We start from the raw sequence: 20068 nt of genomic DNA, 5'->3' as shown, positions 1-20068 counted from the left end.
ACTACCAAATGTAAAATAGATAGCTAGTGGGAAGCAGCCGCATAGCACAGGGAGATCAGCTCGGTGCTTTGTGGCCACCTAGAGGGGTGGGATAGGGAGGGTGGGAGGGAGGGAGACGCAAGAGGGAAGAGATATGGGAACATATGTATATGTATAACTGATTCACTTTGTTGTAAAGCAGAAACTAACACACCATTGTAAAGCAATTATACTCCAATAAAGATCTTAAAAAAATAATAATAAATAAAATAAATTGGTTGTTTTAAGCCAAAAATAATAATAATAATAATTTGTTAAATTTGGGACTAATTTGTTCAACTATCCTTTAAAAGTCATCCATATGCCAGGAACATAGCTGGACACTAGAGATGTAAAAATGAAGAGTGCTGAGATTGTCTTTGAGGGCCTCACAGTCTAGCAAGAGACAATCATATAAACAATCCTAGTATTGATAAAATCCTAAGAAGCACAGTAGAGGTATGGACAAGCTGCCAAGGAAGAGACAGGAAGGTGAATTAGAGCCAATTCCACAGAAGGGTATGAAACAACAAGAGATTCTTCAGGAGAACAAACAAATAAAGATGTAGAAAAGCATAGGCAAAGACTCAGATATGAAAAAGCAATCTCCAGGAAACCTAATTAGTTCATTATAACTCAAACCCAGAAGCTTGCATGGGAATGGCAGGATCAGACAGGTAGGCTTGCAAGGGCCTCTTCCTAGAGTCTTTTTTTGCCAGGCTAATGTGTTTGGACTTTATCTGAAGTATGGGTTATTTACGTATGTATGCAGATCAGCTGATGACAATGTGGTAGCAAGGCTGGAGGGTACAGAAGGCAATATTGAAGGCAAGTGGGCTAGTTAGAAGGCTTGCACAGTATAGATAAAGAAACCATTTATGGTGGGAATGAAGTCAAAGGGTCAACTTCAGAAGTCATAGAAGTAATATCAAAAGGTCTTGTAGATCAAATGGTTATGGTTGGGGTGGGAGACAACTGAGAGAAAGTGGAAGTCTGGTAGTGAGGGCCCAGGTTAGCCTTAGGTGATGGGGTAAATGACGATGTTTTCAACTAAGAGGGAAATACAGAAAAGGGAGCAAGTTTGTGCAGAAAGATAATGAATAAGTTTTGAACTTGTTGAGCTTACCATGCCTACAGGATATTAAGGTAGAGAAATCATGAGCGACTGAATATACAGGTCCTAGAGTATAAGCTTACTATTGTAGCTCCAATGGTCAACTATTTTTTTTTTTTTTTTTTTTTTTTTTTTTTTTTTTTTTTTTGGGTATGCGGGCCTCCCTCTGCTGTGGCCTCTCCCAGTGCAGAGCACCGGCTCCGGACGTGCAGGCCCAGCGGCCATGGCTCACAGGCCCAGCCGCTCCGTGGCACGTGGGATCCTCCAAGCCCAGCGGCCCCGGCCCCCGGGCCCAGCCGCTCCGCGTCATGTGGGATCTTCCCAGACCGGGGCGCGAACCCGGTTCCCCTGCATCGGCAGGCGGACGCGCAACCACTGCGCCACCAGGGAAGCCCCTATGGTCAACTATTTTTGAAAGAAGCCAAGAAGGAAGGAAGAGAGGGAGGGAGGAAAGAAAAGAAGGGGGGAGGGGTGGGGAGAAAGGGAGGAAGATCTCGAAAGAAGAACCATTTAGAATGGTTCTCAAGTTTGTAAGCAGTTGGAACCTATTTATTCTCAGGAAACTTGTTACTCTTTACCCCCTGCCACAGTTCAGCCTTCTACCGGCAACAGCCTGCTTTATATTTGGAGACCTACCCTTCCAACAGTGGGTTCTGTTCTTCCCACAGAACCACAGTAGATGTGGTTACAGCAATCACGACTCAGTCTCTTGCTCCACGAACGGAACAGGATCTAGGCCTGTCCAATCAAATGAAATCATTTTCTCTCAACAACAACACGTTCATGGATGATACATGTCAGGCCACTGAGTGACAATGAAACATAAGTGGATTTTCCCTCTAGCTATTTAAGAAGATTAGAGCTTTTCCTACTAGGTAGGAACTAGAAAGAATGTAACTGTGAACCATCTTCTAACTACAAGGGTCCAGACTGAGAATAGAATCAAAAGAAAAGAAAGGCAAGAGATAAAAACAGCCCAGCAGGAGGGTTGGTCACATAGTTTGTATCCTGTTTCTAATCTACTTGAAGCTAAACTTATCTTTAGGTCATTGTCAGTAAATTCTCTTTTTATTTAAACTAGCTTGAACATTACTTTCTGCTCCTTATAATCAAAAGAATTCTGACCAATACAAAGAGTAAAGTAGCAACTGATGTTTTCTAAAAATTTTAAATTAAAATCCAGTTTTAAAAAATAAGTTTTTCACAAGCTTGTCTATCAATAGTAAATATTCTATCCAAAAAAGAAAAAAGATCATTATTCACTTATTGTTGTATTCAAATTACAATAGTGTCCACTAGGTAACGTAACATCATATTTAACATCATCAATACCAAGATAAAATGCCTAATGCAAAAAGGAACATGAAAGAAGAAAAGTACCAAAGATTAGAAGAGGAAGACTGAAATTGAATACTCAACTTAGGGAAGAATATTAAATGAATTCCATTGGAATGAAATTAAGACAGATTTCTGGATCAAGAGATTCCATTAAAATGAAAACAAAGTTATAATCTCCAGAAAACAAAGAAAACGGGGGGAGACACCAATGGAAAAGGAATTTCATTTAGTTTTCTCGAGTCAGAAAGCAGAAGAATAAGGAACAACTGATAAATCAACAGAGGAAGCTGTAACCTACTGTTTGTATGGAAGAGAAGAAAGCCAAGAAAGGATCCAAACGAGGCCACATTATTCTGAACTCTAGGTATAACAAGGATGAAATGTGAGGCTGGAAAAACTCTAATGTCAAAAGCATTCAGTCAGCTTTCCTCTTGCCTTATGCTTAGATATGAACAAGCAACTGAGACATTTGAGAAAAGCCTACAACATGAAAGAGAAAGAAACATGAGAAAAAAAAACCCAAAGAAAACATGAATATTTTAGGGAATGAAAGATAATGTTTAAAATCTCTAATCTGTATTTTAAAATGGATGTAGGGACGTTGTATCTATAGAAGAAAAAACAGATGGTTATTAAAAAAGGAACAACCAATAAACAAGTTCTTGGCTACTGAAAATATGATTGCTAAAATGGAAAGAAAATTTCAACAAGGAAGTAGGGCATTTAAAGCGAAAACCTCACAGAATGTACAACAAAAAGATACAGAGATGGAAAGTATGTGAGAAAAGACAAGAGACATGAAAATTCAATCTGGGAGATTTAAATTCTGACCAGTGAGGGTACAAGCAAAAGGGAATAAAGAAAGTCAAGGGGGGTAAATCATCAAACAAATGATGGAAGAGCATTTTGCAGAGCCATCCTCACACTGAAATTCTACTGACTCTGACATTTTTTGTGTGTCATATTTGACAGCACGTTCTCTTCCCTGCCCCCCCAAAAAAAAGCCACAACAGTTCTAGGTCTCACATCCACACATCCCTCTGCACAGGAGAAAAGACCTTATCTTCTGCCAACAATCCATCATCTTAGGCTTCATTCTATTTGGTACAATGCAGGGTAACAAAACCATCCCTGACCTAATGGCTATGGCCAGAATGCCATGTTGTGACTGGCTTTCACCTGCATTAATGCCACCCTAAACCATCATTAAGAGAAAGAGGACAGAGATATGCTGCTACTCAATAGGAAGTTGCAGAAGGGATAAGGGGAAACAACCTTCAATGTCCAGTGCACTGTTGTGACATTTCAGCACGTCAAACATAAAGACACAATCATAAAAGATAACAGAGAAGAAAAACAAGTCAGCTGGGGCTTCCCTGGTGGTGCAGTGGTTAAGAATCTGCCTGCCAATGCAGGGGACACGGGTTTGAGTCCCGGTCTGGGAAAAACTCACGTGCCGCAGAGCAACTGAGCCCATGTGCCACAACTACTGAGCCTGTGCTCTAGAGCCCGCGAGCCACAACTACTGAGCCCGCGTGCCACAACTACTGAAGCCCACATGCCTAGAGCCTGTGCTCTGCAACAAGAGAAGCCACCACAATGAGAAGCCCGCGCACCGCAATGAAGAGTAGCCCTTGCTCAACGCAACTAAAGAAAACTTGCGTGCAGCAACGAAGACACAACACAGCCAAAAATAAATAAATAAATTAATTAATTAATTAATTTTTAAAAAGAGTCAGCTAAAAAGGAACAAATATCATATTAGCATCAAACTTCTCACTGGCAAAATGCTAGGGGACAATGGAGCAATGCCTTCAATGATCTGAGGAAAAATGACCTTCATTCTAAAATATTAAATTCAACCAATTTATCAGTCAAATATGACGGCAGAATAAGAACATTTTCAAAATGCAAGGATTTGAAAGTAACTTCTCTAAGGAAGTCTCTTAATGATGGATTCCACTGAAACTAGGGAATAAACCAAGAAAGAGGGCGATATGAGATCCAGTAAGAAGTGGCTCCCAACAGGTGGAGAAAGAAAGAATACATGATCCCTAAACATATTCTCTACAGAGATATGATGTTTAGATGTATCCTTCAGTAACTATTTCATTGCTTTATGTGACTTAAAAGGAAAACACCTACACAATTTGAAAATTACTATATTTTCAGGAAATAATACAAGTTATCTATATACCAAACTAATCCAGATGAGAACCAAAATGACATTTTAATATTAAAGAAATTCTAAAGAATAAAAGACTAGCTATATGATAACCAGAAATTTTGAAAACAGCTTGATATAAATATATATATATATATATATATATATATATATACACCTGTCATAATCACCTGACAATCTGTGAGACATAAAGGCTTATTGAATTTCTATTAGTTTTCATGACTTCTAGAAAGTAGTTAGGAAACTTTTAATCCTGTAAATTCTTCCAAGTCTTTCTACTTATTTTCAGCAATTAGTCAATTAAAGTCTTTGCAAAAAGTACCTCCTACTCAAAAATTAGCTCTAATATTTGGGCGGGGGGAAAAAGAGTTTACAAAAACAGAAGACTGACATACATATGAAAGTCACAAAACTGCAACCTGTTATAAATGAATGTTTAAAATGAAAATGAATCTAAATGCTTTCAATTCTTCATTAATATTCAAAGGATTAAAAAAATGCAATTTCATCTTTTCCTTAGAACAAGTGAAGTCTAACTTGAAGAATTATAGCTCCTCTCAATTCATTTTTCCATAATTACTCAATTATTCATTAGAATATGTAAGACCTCTATTGGAATCTTTGCACCATGTTTTATAAATGGATTTAACTATAAAAGCCTGGTTATACAATCTCTTCCATAAAAGCAATATATTTCCAATATTTATGTCCTTAAAATATCCTATAGTAAAATTAATATTTTTGCACAGGAAAAGAAGGAACTATTTAGTCCCAGACAACCTGATAACATCTCTTTCAGCTATAGTTATAATTATCATGTACGAACTTCCAAAGCAGAAGTTGTCGAGATTTAACATTAGCATTAATTTATGTCATAACTGACGGTTACGGTTACTATAAAGATAATGGCAAAGCATCCATTTCTCCAAAGACAGCATGGACTGAAAGGGAAATTTCTTCTTAATTACTACTAATCAGCCCATTTTTAATTAAATTGATTAGTAATTTATTATCTTTCCCTTTCTCAGAAGCCTGTTATTATCACGTAGTTTCTCCAAAGTTATCAGTTACCAGTAATTTTTAAGCAATCCAATTACCTCTAGTGTTGAGTCCCACCATTCTGTAATATTGGTTTATGCTAAAAACTTAATACACAGTTTCTCTGTACCCTGAGAAAGAAATTTTGAAAATGCAGAATTTGCGGTCAGTATTTCACACCTCAAAGTGAATGCTGTCAAGGTCTTAGCTGTGCACATGGGAAGAAGAAAAAACTTCTTTTATGCCTTCCCCTTTGTTTGATAATCAAAATAGTTGTTATTAGCATGTACATCCCCAGAGGGAAGAAATCAGGTCCCTGTGATTTCCTTTGAAAAGTATCTACTTCTTATGCCATCCATAAGACAGTAAATTATGTAACAATTCTAAGTGTTTTCCCTACCAGTTTCTTTTTTAAGTAATTGACTATCAATGAGAATGAAAAGATAAAAGATAACTGCTTAATATAAAAGGATCTCTATTAATTAACATTTACTAAGTATAGTACTTACTAGATATATGAGTCCCATACTTTCTCTCCTAAATTTTCTGTCTAGAGAAATTAATAATGAATGCACATTGACTGCCAAACTCTTATATACAGGGACGTAAGTATTTAATTCATACCTCTTACTAACTTAAAGTAAGGGTCAGTCTCTCCCTTTCTTTAAGTCTATTTAAATTTCACCGTATCAGAAAAGTCTTGCTTAACCACACCCTGCCATCACTAGTGATCACCTTGACTCCGCTTCATACTTCTTCATAGTACTCTTCACCAAGTATATAATTTGTTTACTTATTGTCTGCCTCCTTCTACTGGAAAGTAAGCCCCAACGAAACAGGACTTAGTTTGATCTGTTCATTGCCCTATCCTCAGTGCCTAGAACTATGTATAACAAGCACATAGTAGGCATTCAAAAAGTACTTGCTAAAAACATGACTGAAAGGTGATCAGTTCCAAAATCCTAAGGAGAACTTAATTAAATATCATTTGATCGTTATGGGTGCCAGAGTACACCAAAAGTTCTATTTTTAAATACTATGTAATATAAAGGCATAGTAATAGTTTTCTAACCAAAAAGACAAAATATCCTTTCAAAGGACAGCTGGGTTACTAGCAGTTGTAAATTATTTATTACTAAATAATTCAGTAAATGTAATTTACTAAATTACACACTAAATTCAGTAAAGGTAATTAGTCACTCTGCATACCTTAACAAGTTTCAAAAGCTCATAAAGATCTTCAACCTCATCACCTTCACATCTGGTGTACACTCGTCCTGTATCCATGCTCTTTCCTCTTATGGTGCGGCGATAGAGGGGAAGAGCCATTGCTTCTGCATACAAATCAATGGCGTGATGACCCACTGTCTGATACATGTAGCTATCCAGTTCATCTGACCCCACTGCAACAATTAAAGTGGAAATAATCAGTCAAACAGAGTGAAAGAGAGTGGATTTGAAAGTCCACTGAAGTTTTACTGCTTGGAGAGCAGTCAACACAATTTAAAAGCTTACTACACTATATCTCTCTTCAGTTATTAAATGAAATAAAATACATAAGAGTTGCATATTTGTTCAAGCTGCATCCAGTTCACATCAGCTGTGGTCATTTCTATCGCAATTAGAAATACAAGTATACATAAATTTTTAAAACTATATATAGAACGTTTAAAGAGAAGAGTAATGTATCCAGCAAATTTTGAATAGTTTACTCGATTAAAGATTTTATTACATAAATATTTTTTCAAATCATTCAAAGTTATTCATGAAGTCACCTAGAGTTGTAGAAGAAACTCTTAATTAAATATGTACTTAGTTAATAAGTGACAAATATTTTTAAGAAAAAATTTAGATGCTCGATATATTCTATATTCTTACTTCAATAAAACATATAAACATATATAAATTCAGTATTGTTAGAGCTGTTACAAATGTGTATAGAAACATAACTTAAGCTAATAAGTAATCACTGGTTGTCACAAGATTCCAAAAATTTCAATATGAGTACAATATTCAAAACAGATGAGTCACATCAGACTTTTTGGTGATACAAATAAACTTAGAAATATATTGGAATACGCTTTCTCATTTCTTAACACTTTTTTTTAGAAAAAAGAATCATGAATATACACAAAGATTATTTGCAAAGATGTTCATCACAGCGTTGTTTATAACAGATTAAAATTATAGTATATTCACATAATAAAATATTATGCAGCCATTAATATAATTTTGAAGAGGAGTATTTTCTAAAGTATGTTCTGCAGAATAGAAATTCCATGAGATATTAATAGGTATTGGATGAAAAAAAAGGACTCTGTAGTCAAACAAATTTATAAAAAATGAGGATAAACCATATTAAACAGGTGTTTTAACTGCAGTTCTTCCTAGGCTAATCTGCTTTAAGGTGCTCTAACAAGGGGAGAGTGTATGAATTATCTCTCAAAGTTATTTATCCACAGAACACTTATATTTTCATAGGGTATTTGTGTTCCAAATACAATATCTAGAAAATGCTATGGTAGAATACTACTTAATGACAGGGAAAATGTTCACAATACATTATTAAGTTTTCAAAAAGTTACAAAACAATGTTTGACATATATGTATTTCTATATGCATATATGCCAAGCAGGTCTAGGCTTTCCACTGAATGTGAAAGAATTCTATCAAAAGGCATGAAAAATGATATTGTAAGGGCCCTTCAATAATCAAAACTGCCACCATATGCTATCAGATTTTGGCTCACCAGATTTCTGAACTCACATAACAGACTGGCTTCCATGTACTCACATTATTATTATAAATCTGTCTAGTCCTGGTCCCAGTAGGAAGGAGAGATATAGCCAAAGTTACCTAAAAACCTTTCAGATTACCTTCATCTCAAGTTTAAACTAGATCTTTAAATGTATTAGTTTTAAAGGCAATTAATACAATCGAATTAATATATTTAAATAACTTTGAGCTACTTAGCAAGAAACTTCCTGATGTTAGCCTAATAATTAAAACACTTTACTGACTTCAAAAACCTAGAAGACAATTTTCCTTTAAGGCTCCATTTAGTCCCAACCACAATGTAACTTTTATTAATGGAAACTACATAGCAACAATGGTATGAGAGCAAATAAAACCAAAAGGCTCCACTGTTGCCTGAAGCACCTCAATTAACACGGCCACAAAAGTTCCTACTACAAATTTAAAGAGATGGCTTTGTGAATTTTATGACAAGTTCACATTTATCCCCATTAATGGGGATAAAGTCTTTTCCAGACTACCCATTGAAAACTCAGTGCTGTGATTTACTTTAACCAACTTTGTACTGGAGTCACCTCTACCAGTCATTCCTCATTAAGATTCCTTTTACATGGTTGGGGGAAAAAGTCAGTCAATGATTCATTCAATAATCATCAACTTCCTGCTGACTTTAAATCGCGATTAGCTAAACCCTCTCCATCTACCAACCCACAGCCATCTATTCTCTTCCATTACAATGAGAGTTGCAGCTGATTTTTTCCAGCTTTTATTGTGTAATATTCCAATTCCATTTACTACTAAATTTTTTCTCACTAACAATATTCTAAATAAATGGCTCCATTTACACCATGAGGTGTAATTTAAAGATATACTTTGCGTGTCATCTTACCACTCTGCTAGTGAACCCCGAGCACATGGAAGGTTATAAAGACAGTCCTTAACTTGGTTAAGGTTAGGATTTTTGGTTAAATGGTTAAATGTAGGATTTTTCAACTTTACAATGGTACAAAAGCAATACGCATTCAGTAAAAACTGTACTTCGACTTTTGAATTCTCATCTTTTCCCAGGCTAGTGATACGTGTTCGATACTCTGTGTGATGCCCAGCAGAGAGCCACAGCTCCCAGTCAGTCACACGATCACAAGGGTTAACAACCAATACACTTAGAACCATTCTGTACCCATACAACCATACTGTTTTTCACTTCCACACACTACAGAATTCAATAAACTACATAAGATATTCAACACTTTATTATAAAATATGCTTTGTGTTAGATGATTTTGCCCAGTGGTAGCCTAATTTAAGTGTTCTAAGCACAGTTAAGGTAGGCTAGACTAAGCTATGATGATCAGTAGGTTAGGTGTATTAAATGAATTTTTGACAGGATATTTTCAACTTATGTATTTCAACATAACCCTACTGTAAGTCAAGGAAACTCTGTACGTTAATGATTCAGTACAAGGTAACTGTAATAATTCATATAGAAAAGCTGAAGATAGAAACTCCAGGGAATGAAATTATATCATGTATGTATTATATATTATATAATACAATCTGCTTTTTAAATACCAACACCTCTAAAGATAGAAAGCTTAAAAAACTCACTTGCCTGACTGGCCACAGGGGATAAGAAAATTCTTTCCTTTGGTAACCGAACACAACCTGCAAGGAAATTCTGCTTCTTCTTTTATAATATAGAAGTTAGAGTATAGTTCCCACTCACCCTTAGTCAAAGAATTTTCTCTTTATTATTTAAAGTCAGAAATAGGAGGTTATTTTCTAAACATATCACTTCAAAAAAGCTATTATTATTAATCATCAGAAGCCCAGTACAAAATCCTAAAGTGTATGTTTACCCCTGACCCTCTACAGGACCTCCACAGGACCTGTTCTATTTCTTCCTATAAAATATTTCTAATCTCTATGTTCCCCACTTCACTTCCAGCATTACTTGTGTCTTAATCAGAGAAGGAAAGAAAATTCAAATATCTGACTGAAATAACTGCTCACTCTTGCAGGGCTAATTCTAGTTAGTTCATTATTCATCTGTCCATCAATAAACCTTGAGTGAATGCTTATCAGAGGCACAGAGCTGTCCCAAGTGCTGAGGAACAATTAAAGGAACACAAAAGATACGACCTCTCCTCTCAAGAAGCTTACAAACAACCTATCTGGGCATAAAGAAAAAAAGAAAAAGACAAAATAAATAGAAAACAACTGTAAAATGATATAAAAACAAAAATTCAATATACTGGCAGCACTGAGGAAGGAAGGAAGGAAGGAAGGAAATATTTAGTGCTAGATCCAGATTCAACTAAATTTACTGGGTGCCTACTTCATGCCAGGAACTATGATCAGGATTTTCACTAATAATTCATCCTAAAACAATAGTAGAGCAAAAGCATGGAATCTTGAAAGAAGTTGAGTAAAGGGGATGATAAAAAGATCTTACTAGAAAAGTAGTAATAGAGTTAGACAAGTGTTAATCTTGCCCTATTACATTTTAGCAGTTAATATCTATGGTTGTACGGGTATAATAAAAAGCAAATCAGTAAATATTTTTCTTTTTTTAAAAGTCTGATTGGGAAAAAAATTATAATTATGTGTGGTGATGGATGTTAAGTAAACTTATTGTGGTAATCATTTCACTATATATATATATATATATATATATATATATATATATACACACACACACACCGAATCATTATGTTATACACCTAAAACGAATACAGTGTTATACATCAATTATATCACAATTAAAAAAAAGATATTGTTGCTGTTTGAATTGTGTTGCTCCCAAATTCTTGTGTTAAAGTCCTAACATCTAATACCTCAAAATGTGACCTTACTTGGGAATAGGGTCATTGAAGATGTAATTAGTTAAGATGAGGTCATTAGGGTAAGGCCTTTCTCCAGTATGATTGGTGTCCTTATTAAAAGAGGAAATCTGGACACTGACATGGACATAGAGAAAAAAACAGTTCTAAATGGGGAAATTTCATTGGAGAAAAACTGATAAAAGTAGCTAAAATAAGGTCTATGGATTATTTGTAGATGTCCTTATTACCACAGACAAATAAAAAGTAGAAATACATTGCTCTATGGCTCTCTCAAGTCTCACACATTTAGCTTACATCTAAGGTGGCTAAACTAGATGCTTTTAATAACAAAATTCATATATTATCATTTATTAATATATGTCTTACTTCCCAAGCTCCAAGAAGCTGTATCTTATTTAACTGTGCATTGCCAACAACACTTGGAAAAGTGTTGTAGTGGAACAGCAGTGCACTCTGAAGTAAGAGGATTCAAGTCTCAGCTCTGCAAGTATATTCTAGCTATTACACCTTGGGACAAATTTATAAAACTCTTAAGCTTCAGTATCTTTGTCTAATAAAACTTTCTAGGAGTTCTTACAAGGAGTAAAGGATATGTAATTGAAAACACTTAGCATAGAACACAGCAGGTAATCAGTGCTAAAGATATATGAGTTCCTTTTATTGTTTGCATACTGCATAACAATAGAATGCGATTATGAGGTTGGAGTTTCAGTCATTTAGAGAACTTTCTGATAGTTATAAACTTACCTTGGTTTTCAGGGGGTCTTAGATTTGCTAAAGCAACAATCTGATGCCCAGCAGAAATGCACTGCATCATATTATAACAGCTGTCCTTCCCACCACTAAAAAATAAATAAATAGATGAGACAAATATCAGGTTACTGACCATTACTGGACATAGACTCATTAGATATAGAAATAGAACACATTTTTTCAGCTTTTCAGAATATTTGAGGGACTATTTTACATTAGAATGCAAAAAACACATGTAATTTCCATAGCATACACAACTGATCAAACAAATCTGATTATCTAAGGCTGCTACTCACAAGGGCTTACGAAATTATATGCCATTATAACAAAGACTATGCTAAACAAAAAATGGCAACTCTTTGGTTTGCGACAGTGGCTTTGCTTAATATATAAAGTGTTTTGCAAATAAAATATGATTTAATTTTACATTTCAGTTAAACTATTATATATACTTCTCAGGTGAAATTTTCTATGAAAAAGTAGAAAAAAACACCTGTTCTGTTCCACTTTAAGAACTCTAACATGGTCACCATCACCAATTAAAGGATCAAATTAAAGATCTGAGATCCAATCAAATGACAAAGTTTGATGTACTTGGTGGGTTCAAATTCTGTAGAGGTTGAAAGCAAAATGCTGAATTACACTGATAAAGTTAAACATCAGTACTATCAGTACTTCATCTTTCAGCCATCACTACATATGATGGCAGGATAAGGCCTGAGTCATAAATCTAATAAACAGATGGACAGGAAATTCTAAATTGTGGTACCAAATCTACCTACCTGGCAAATCACTTATTCAAGACCAAAAGTCATTCATCTATAACAAGGTTGAATGGCAACCTCTATACTACTTCAGTTTAGTACTCTCTTGCATGTTTCTTCCTTTCTTTTATCTTTGTCTCTCTTCCTTTGTTTTATTCCTGTTTCCCTTCATTCTAATCTTTGCTAAAATCTGCAAATGTACCCCCAGATAATGTTTAGACCTATTTATAAGCAAAGAAACCAAGAGACTGATTACCCTAGAAGTTGGCCCTTTTGCCATTTATTTTAGTTCCCAGCATTTGTCAGCCTCTACCATATTCTGATCAGTAACAACTGTTATTCCAGAACTTCTCAAGAGGAGGGAGATTGCAAGGGGCAAAGTGAAGTTACACATCATGCTCTCTCTCCTCAGCTTCTGATGTTTCCCCCAAGTACATCTTTCACAACTTCTCCTATTGAACCTCACTGTTTTATTTCCCCAAGACAAGATGATCTAATTCTTTAGAATATTTAGAATATTAAAGATTAAAGGGTATACATCCACAATCAGAACTTGTCCTTTTATTTTAAAATATGCTAAGATTTCAAATGTGATTTTAAAATAGTATTTCCCAAATTGTGTTCTGTGGAACACTAGTGTCCAACAAATACTCTAAGAACAAAATTAAGTTTGGAAAATGCCAAGTACCTTACTCACTTCTTAGAACATCACAAAGTACATCAGCATATGTTAAGGGAGACATCCTTCACAAGATCAGAATTTCAGTTCCCAATTCTGGAATACCAAACTAAGTTACTCAATGTGCTTGGGTTCACATGCTTCATTATAAAATTAGAGAATGGTCTAACTAATCCCCAAGGTGTCATTCAACTATAAAATTCAATGATGCAATCTTTTGTGTATTAGGAAAATGTGCTCTTCATGGTCTAAAGATAATGTAAGAATCTTGGTTTCACTTATTCCCTAGAACACACACACATATCCCATCTCTTAGTGCACACACTAAATATATTTATTGCAAGCAGATTCACTGTTTTAAGTTTAAATCCAAATACATTCAAGTGTATATGCATACAAATGTATATATGTATTATGTATGCATTCATATTTGTATGTACATATTATGTTCTGTACTCCTAGTTATGTCTTCCAACATTTATACAGATCTTACATTTTAGCAACAATTTTCCAACATTGCCTTTTTTTAAAAGTAATTTGCTTTTTTATTATAAAAGTAACATATGCACATTACAGAATATTTAGTGTAATGGATTATACCAATCTTCTCTCCTTCCCTTCAACATTTCTGAGACTTTAGTTAAGTGTCTCACTTTAATGGTTAAACTTTTGGTAAACTGCATGTGGATATGAATTACTCATTTCCTGGACTGCTTTTTGTTCTTACATATCTAGATCAGATGAAGTCCAGAATGTTGGAAGCTTAATCACATTGTTTACAGAAGAAATTCATTGAAAAAAATTATTTTGGCATTATAGTCCAGTATCCTAACAATGGCATTGAAGTAAAAGATGTGATATCGAGTCCTTAATAGGTCACACTATTGTCAGCCAGTATTAATTTCGTAGGTCACTGAACAAAAACTTTCATGAAATCTTCAATGGGCTTCGCATGGTTGCCCTCTATTCACCTCACTCTATACAGATCCCAAACTCATCAAACAAATGTTCAAGTAGTCTGAATTCCCTTTTGCATTTTGTTGTTTTTTTCCCTTCTGCTTCAGTTTACAGATTGAGTATGGAGACATTTAAGCTGACCAATCTTTGGTCGTCATAGGACTTAATTTAGACACCTAAAAACATGATGGGTTACTAGATTTCAAACTCCTTTTGGAAAATGGAGTATGTTACCGTAAGGTCACTTTTCTAAAAGCAATCATGAGTGTCCAAAGCAATGGCAACTGGATCTAAGATAAAACAGGATAATTCCATCTCTATCCTTGAGCACCAAAGTAAAACACATCTATGCCATTAACAGTCCAGTCATTAATGGGACGGCAGGCGAGGGAGAGGTGGTCTTTTGCAGGAGGGGGCGGGGCTGGTAACAACCTAGGGAACCAGGGAGGGCCGGAGGACAGGCAGAAAGACTGAAGGGAACTATAAAACAGGATGAAGAAAGAGAGAAAAGGGCGGGAGAGACTAAGTGGCGTCAAGCAGTGCCCCTCAAACTTCAGTTTTTGAGAATCCGACCCCAAGTCGGGTCGGAGTAATTTAACCAGCCCTCAGGCGGTGAGACCTAGGTATCCGTAGTTTTAAAGTGAAACCAATCTGAACCCAAGTTTGGGGCCCAGAAGACCAGGGAGGCGGCGACGGACAGAAAGGAGGAGCGCCAGCCCGGGACCAGGGAGTAGCCCGGCCGGGCGGTAGCCCGAAGGCTCCGCCTCTTCCTGCTACCGGGAGGAGCCGCCGAGCCCCCGACACGCTGCTCCTGCAGGGACACCGTCAGTTCGGCGGCGGCGGCAGCTCCCGCCGCTCAGCAGAAAGGGACTGTAGGCTGCCAGGCAGGAGAAAGGCGGAACTGGGGCGGTTACCTGATCAGAGCCGCGACCCTCATGTTGGGCGCAGTGCGCATGCGTGCGGCGGGCGCGGGCCGCCGCCGCCGTGACGCGCGCAGGTCCTCGCCCGGGTGTTCGTTCCGCCGCCTGTCAGGCGACCGGTGCTGCGGCCCCTGCGGCAGCCCACGGGGCACCTGGGCGCGGAGTACGCGCCACCTTGGCGCCTAGTCCCTGAGGCAGGGACGTCCCGGCCCGGAAAAGAACGCTGTTTAGGCGCGGCCTAACCACCTAAGTGAGGGCACTGAAGCTGCCTGGAGAAGGGCAGGGCCTGCGTCGCCGCGCTCGGAGCCCTGGATTTGTTTGGGTAGGAGAATGTTCAAAGTCGTTTATGCCAGCCATTGAAACACTTGTGGACATGCAAAGGGAAAGCAAGTTTGTCTTTACTTCCTCAGGCACCCACCCACCCACCCCTTCCCCAGAAATAGCTGCACCCTTTAGTTTTTTAGCTTTTGTCTCCTCAGTGCTTCAAACTTACCTCTGGGGCCACTCCCAGGACCGCTAGGCTCCCTGTGGTTTGGGCCCTTTGTGTAATAAGCTCAGAAGCTGATTAAGGCTCATCGCCAAAGAGCAGTGTCCTTGCAGAAAGAAAATCTAATTTCTAAATTTTATTCACCAAGTATTTATTGAGTGCCTTTTATTTACCTGGCGCTGTTTTAGGCTCTTGGGATACATCCGTGAATAAAACAGTCACCTCCGGTGGGAGATGGCCAGGTGTGCTTTGCAAGGATAGAGCGGCAAAAACAAACAAAAAAACCAAAAAAAACCCACCAATCACCTCCCTCCTGGAGTTTACATGGGGTTGGGGAAAGCAGACAGTATACTGCCAAAAGGTTACATAGCATGTTGAGACATGTTAAGTGCTATGAAAAAGAATATAGAGCTTGAGAGGAATCAGGAAGGAGGTTGTCGGCAACTGGTCCATGGCCTGTTAGGAACTGGGCTGTACAGCGGGAGGCGAGCAGTGGGTGGGAGAGCCAGCCAGCAGAGCAAAGCTCCATCTGCCGCTCCCCTGTTGCTCGCATTATTACCGCCTGAGCCATCCCCCCTCCCCCAATCCTTGGAAAAATTGTCTTCCACAAAAACCAGTCCCTGGTCCCAACAAGGTTGGGGACTGCTGCCCTAGGCAGAAGAAAAAAACCAGAGCCGAGGCCCTAGATGCATTATGTGTTTGTGGAAAAACAAGGCTGGCCAGTGTGGCTGAAGCCTCAGAGTAGTGGAAGATGATGTTCCAGTGATGGAAGGAGGGAGATCATATAGGTGTTATTGATACCAACCATGGTTCTTGACCTTGCCCAATCAGTAGAAGGTGACAAGAGGCCAGACAAGAAATTCAGGCAAGCAGGGAGGAGCAAAAACAAGTAATAGTTTCCCTTGATAACAAGTAACAGTTTCCCTTGCTTGCTCCCCGAGGGGGTGGGGGGGCAGCTGGTTCCTTATATGGGGTGAGGGTAGGGGGTGTCCAGGGGTTGGACGGGAGTGGTGGCTTAGGTGGTTTGCCCACCCCTTTGGTGGTGTTGCATGCAAGAGGCATGCACAGCACCCTGCTTTTGCTCCTGACACCCTGTTTTTGCTCCCAGCTTTTTTGGTCTTTTTGTATCTTGTTTTGTATAATTTGCCCCAACTGAGCATGCACACAGTTATTTTTAGTCCCTTATAGTTTCTTTGTATTTTGTTGCTCAAGGAGCCGTCTGTCCATGTGAAAGTATTGCAGCAAAGTGTACCACGTCCCAGGTCCCAGCCTGTCTTATTATTACCAACCCTTTCAAGTTGGTCTCCAACAAGAGTCCTCCTGCCTGGTTGGTTCAGAAGCAAAGCAAAGCTTTATTCTTTGGTCAAAGAATGGAAAGGTGTGAGTTCTCGCTCTAGAAGACAAGCTCTCCCCAACAGGCCATGGGCAGGACAGCTTTACGAGGTTCTTGTCAACAGGGTGGGGCACAGTTGTGTTCCTGGGGGCACTTTAGACTTAAGTGCTGGGTGCAGCATTTCTGCACAGGGTATGTTGTCCCCATCTTGAATTGAGGTGTTGTGCGCTAGGACTTTTGCCCACGGCCCAGGCAATTTGGGGTGTCGGGCGCAGCAGTTTTGCGCTGGGAACTCTAATTCCCCGTGTTAGGTGCAAGGCCTCTGCACACGACCCCCTATAGGCAAGTGAAACTAGGCTAAGCACAAAAGAAGTTAGACCTTAACACCTAGATTCCATCTTATTTTTCCGTGGAACCCCAGTGGGCTTTGCCAGTGACATAGATTCTTGTAGGCCACTAAGGACTTCATCTTTTCCTTTGAAGTGAGTGACCGTTGCGGGTTTTGAACAGATGTATGACTTAAAACTTTGAAAGAATGACACTGGGCTGTGTTGCGAATACACCTATTAGGAGGCTTTTACAATAATCCAGGAGAGAAATGATGGGGCCTGGAATCAGGATGGTACTGGTGACTTCAGTGAGAAGTGGGAATGTACCAGATCTATTTTGAAGGTAGAGCCGATAGAGTCACATGGATTAAACATTGGATGCAAGAGGAAGAAAACCATGCAGGATGATGTCACCATCATGAATTAAATAAATAAATATATGTAAGGGACTTGTACCCAGTAAGCATTCAATTTTATTGTACTATAATGTTCTCATTAACTCTGCTATTCTTAGTATGGGTGACTAGAGAAGTGACAGTCTGCATACCAATTTCAGCATCTAAAATGCAGTTTTAAAGTTTTGTGATTGTGGATATTTATGAAATGAGTCAAATATTTAAGGAGCTTGCAGTCTAGTTGAGGAGATAAGACAAATGCATGAAACAAATATTCAGAATACAAGAGGGCATATTTTGAAAGTAACAAGTTATGTGATGCATATGGCAAGAGTGCCATGAGTTGAATCCACAGGATAAATTCTAGAAGAAAAAACAGGACTTGAATGATGGGCCGAAATGAACAGGAGGAATAGGTGGACCTTACAAACAAGACAGATAAAGGAATTCAGAGCATGTCACCCCAAAAATACCACTTTGGCATATTGATTATTTTAAGTTAGGGGCACTTGAGAAATAGCAGGTGCAATAAGGGCATTCTGAACTCCTTTGTATTTCTGAAAGCAAGAGATAAAAGCCCAATGTAAAAGGTGCCTTCTCTGTACTTGGGAGAAAAAAAGATATTCTCGTTGCCAGAGATGGGAAATGGGGAATCAAGGCCAAAAGAAATCTGTGCAAACAGAACTTGTTAAAAATATGGATTCTTATCTTCCTTTTGCCTCTCCATATAGTTTAGTTACTTTTCTACAATTACCTCTCTTTGTTCAACCTACTATAAAATCATGTAGGTTCTGCCATCTTTTGGGTGCTGGTGGGGAGGATCTTCATTCTGTTGTGAAGGCTCCCATGTCCATGTAAGAAATTTTAGTAAAACTTGTATGTCTCTTTTGCCAGTTAATCTGCCATAGGCGAGTTTAATTCTTAGCCAGAGAACCTAAGAGGGTAGAAGAGAATTTTTCCTCCCCTACAGGAATGAGTATGGTGTGTTCAGCAGTAGTGGGCAAACCTGCCTGATAAGTTGTAAGAGTATATAAGAGAGAAGGGAAAATAAGTTGGATGTATAAAATGATGCCAGATTATCCAGTGTCATGGAAAGCCAAAATGAGGAATTTCAACACCAGTATTTTTAAGGAAATGCTTTAATTTACTTTGAAACAAATATACTAATCCTGAACATAGTAACATACTAATATTGAAACTTCACAAAGTATTTTTTAAAAGACTCACAAGTTAATAAGGAGAACTCATTTTTAAGTAGTCAATCCATTTGTCGATAAGTAATTTGCCCAAACTTCAAGAAAAGTTGGCTTAGCAGGACCCCTATATGCATTGTAAAGGTAGCTGCAGCCCAATCAATGTCAACAAGATAACAGATTTTATATCAGCACAGTCTAAAGTAATTCTTTTTATAATATATTGAAATGACTTGCCCAAGATTCACCTTTCAAAGGCATTGTGAGCTCACTTCCTACAATCTCAAACTGTTATAAATGACTATGTGTTAGTTTATAAAGCCAACAAAATAGGTGAATGGAAAATCAGCCTCAAAAAATCTCAGTTCCTTGCCAGTTTACTTAGGGGAGACTCTTCATAGCCAAATACTGTTGCTGGTAATAAAAAGTTGCAAGCTGTCACTGAATTCTGCTTCCTTGGCAGCACATCTCAATGATGTACTGATTGATAAAGATTCGGATAATCAAATAAAAAACCCTATAGGTAGATACTCCTCAGAGATCTTGAGAGGATTTATCAATACAACTCAAGCCAGTGCATCTCTCTGAAGTCATGCCATACAGGGAATCATTGGAAGATTTTCTGGTGAGGATTTAGGAAAAAAGGAATTAAGTGATTATTTGGAAGATTTAAGGGCATCGTTACGTGAGTGTCTGATGCATTTATATTAATAATGACAACTTATATGGGCCACGCACTCTCCTAAGTGTTTTAGGTGTAGTGACGTAACTATAGCAGCAAATATATGAAGTAGGATACATTGTTATTCCCATTTGCAGATGAGAAAACTGAGCACAAAGAAGTTAAATAAGCTGCCTGTTTTAGTCAGTTTGGACTGCTTTAACAAAATACCATAGTGTAGGTGGCTTAAATAACAGACTTTCTTACAGTTCTGGAGGCTGAGATCAGAATGTCAGCATGATCT

At 37.8% G+C, this 20068-nt stretch overlaps 1 protein-coding gene across 4 annotated transcripts in view; it reads right to left on the bottom strand.

Annotated features, from left to right (window-relative positions):
• The window catches only part of DPH6 (diphthamine biosynthesis 6), a 169924-nt gene extending 154511 nt beyond the window's left edge, over positions 1–15413 (bottom strand). For 3 of the 4 annotated variants that reach the window (XR_008618626.1, XM_055088334.1, XM_007103574.4), the window contains exons 1-3: positions 15361–15413; positions 12041–12135; positions 6903–7096 (exon numbers count right to left, since the gene is read on the bottom strand). Coding sequence is in view for 3 of the 4 variants with exons in the window: in XM_055088334.1 (XP_054944309.1) it covers positions 6903–7096; positions 12041–12135; positions 15361–15401 (330 nt within the window). In the remaining variant the exon portion in view is untranslated. Of the gene's footprint in view, positions 1–6902; positions 7097–12040; positions 12136–13498; positions 13586–15360 lie in introns of those variants that run through there. The other variant, XM_055088335.1, reaches the window with a different exon arrangement.
• Positions 15414–20068: the final 4655 nt, after the last annotated feature.

This window comes from Physeter macrocephalus, chromosome 11 (genome assembly GCF_002837175.3).
Source record: "Physeter macrocephalus isolate SW-GA chromosome 11, ASM283717v5, whole genome shotgun sequence".
NCBI classification, from domain to species: Eukaryota; Metazoa; Chordata; class Mammalia; order Artiodactyla; family Physeteridae; genus Physeter; species Physeter macrocephalus.
The sequence above is the reverse complement of the archived record's forward strand: the minus strand, read 5'-3'. Positions and strand labels throughout refer to the sequence as shown.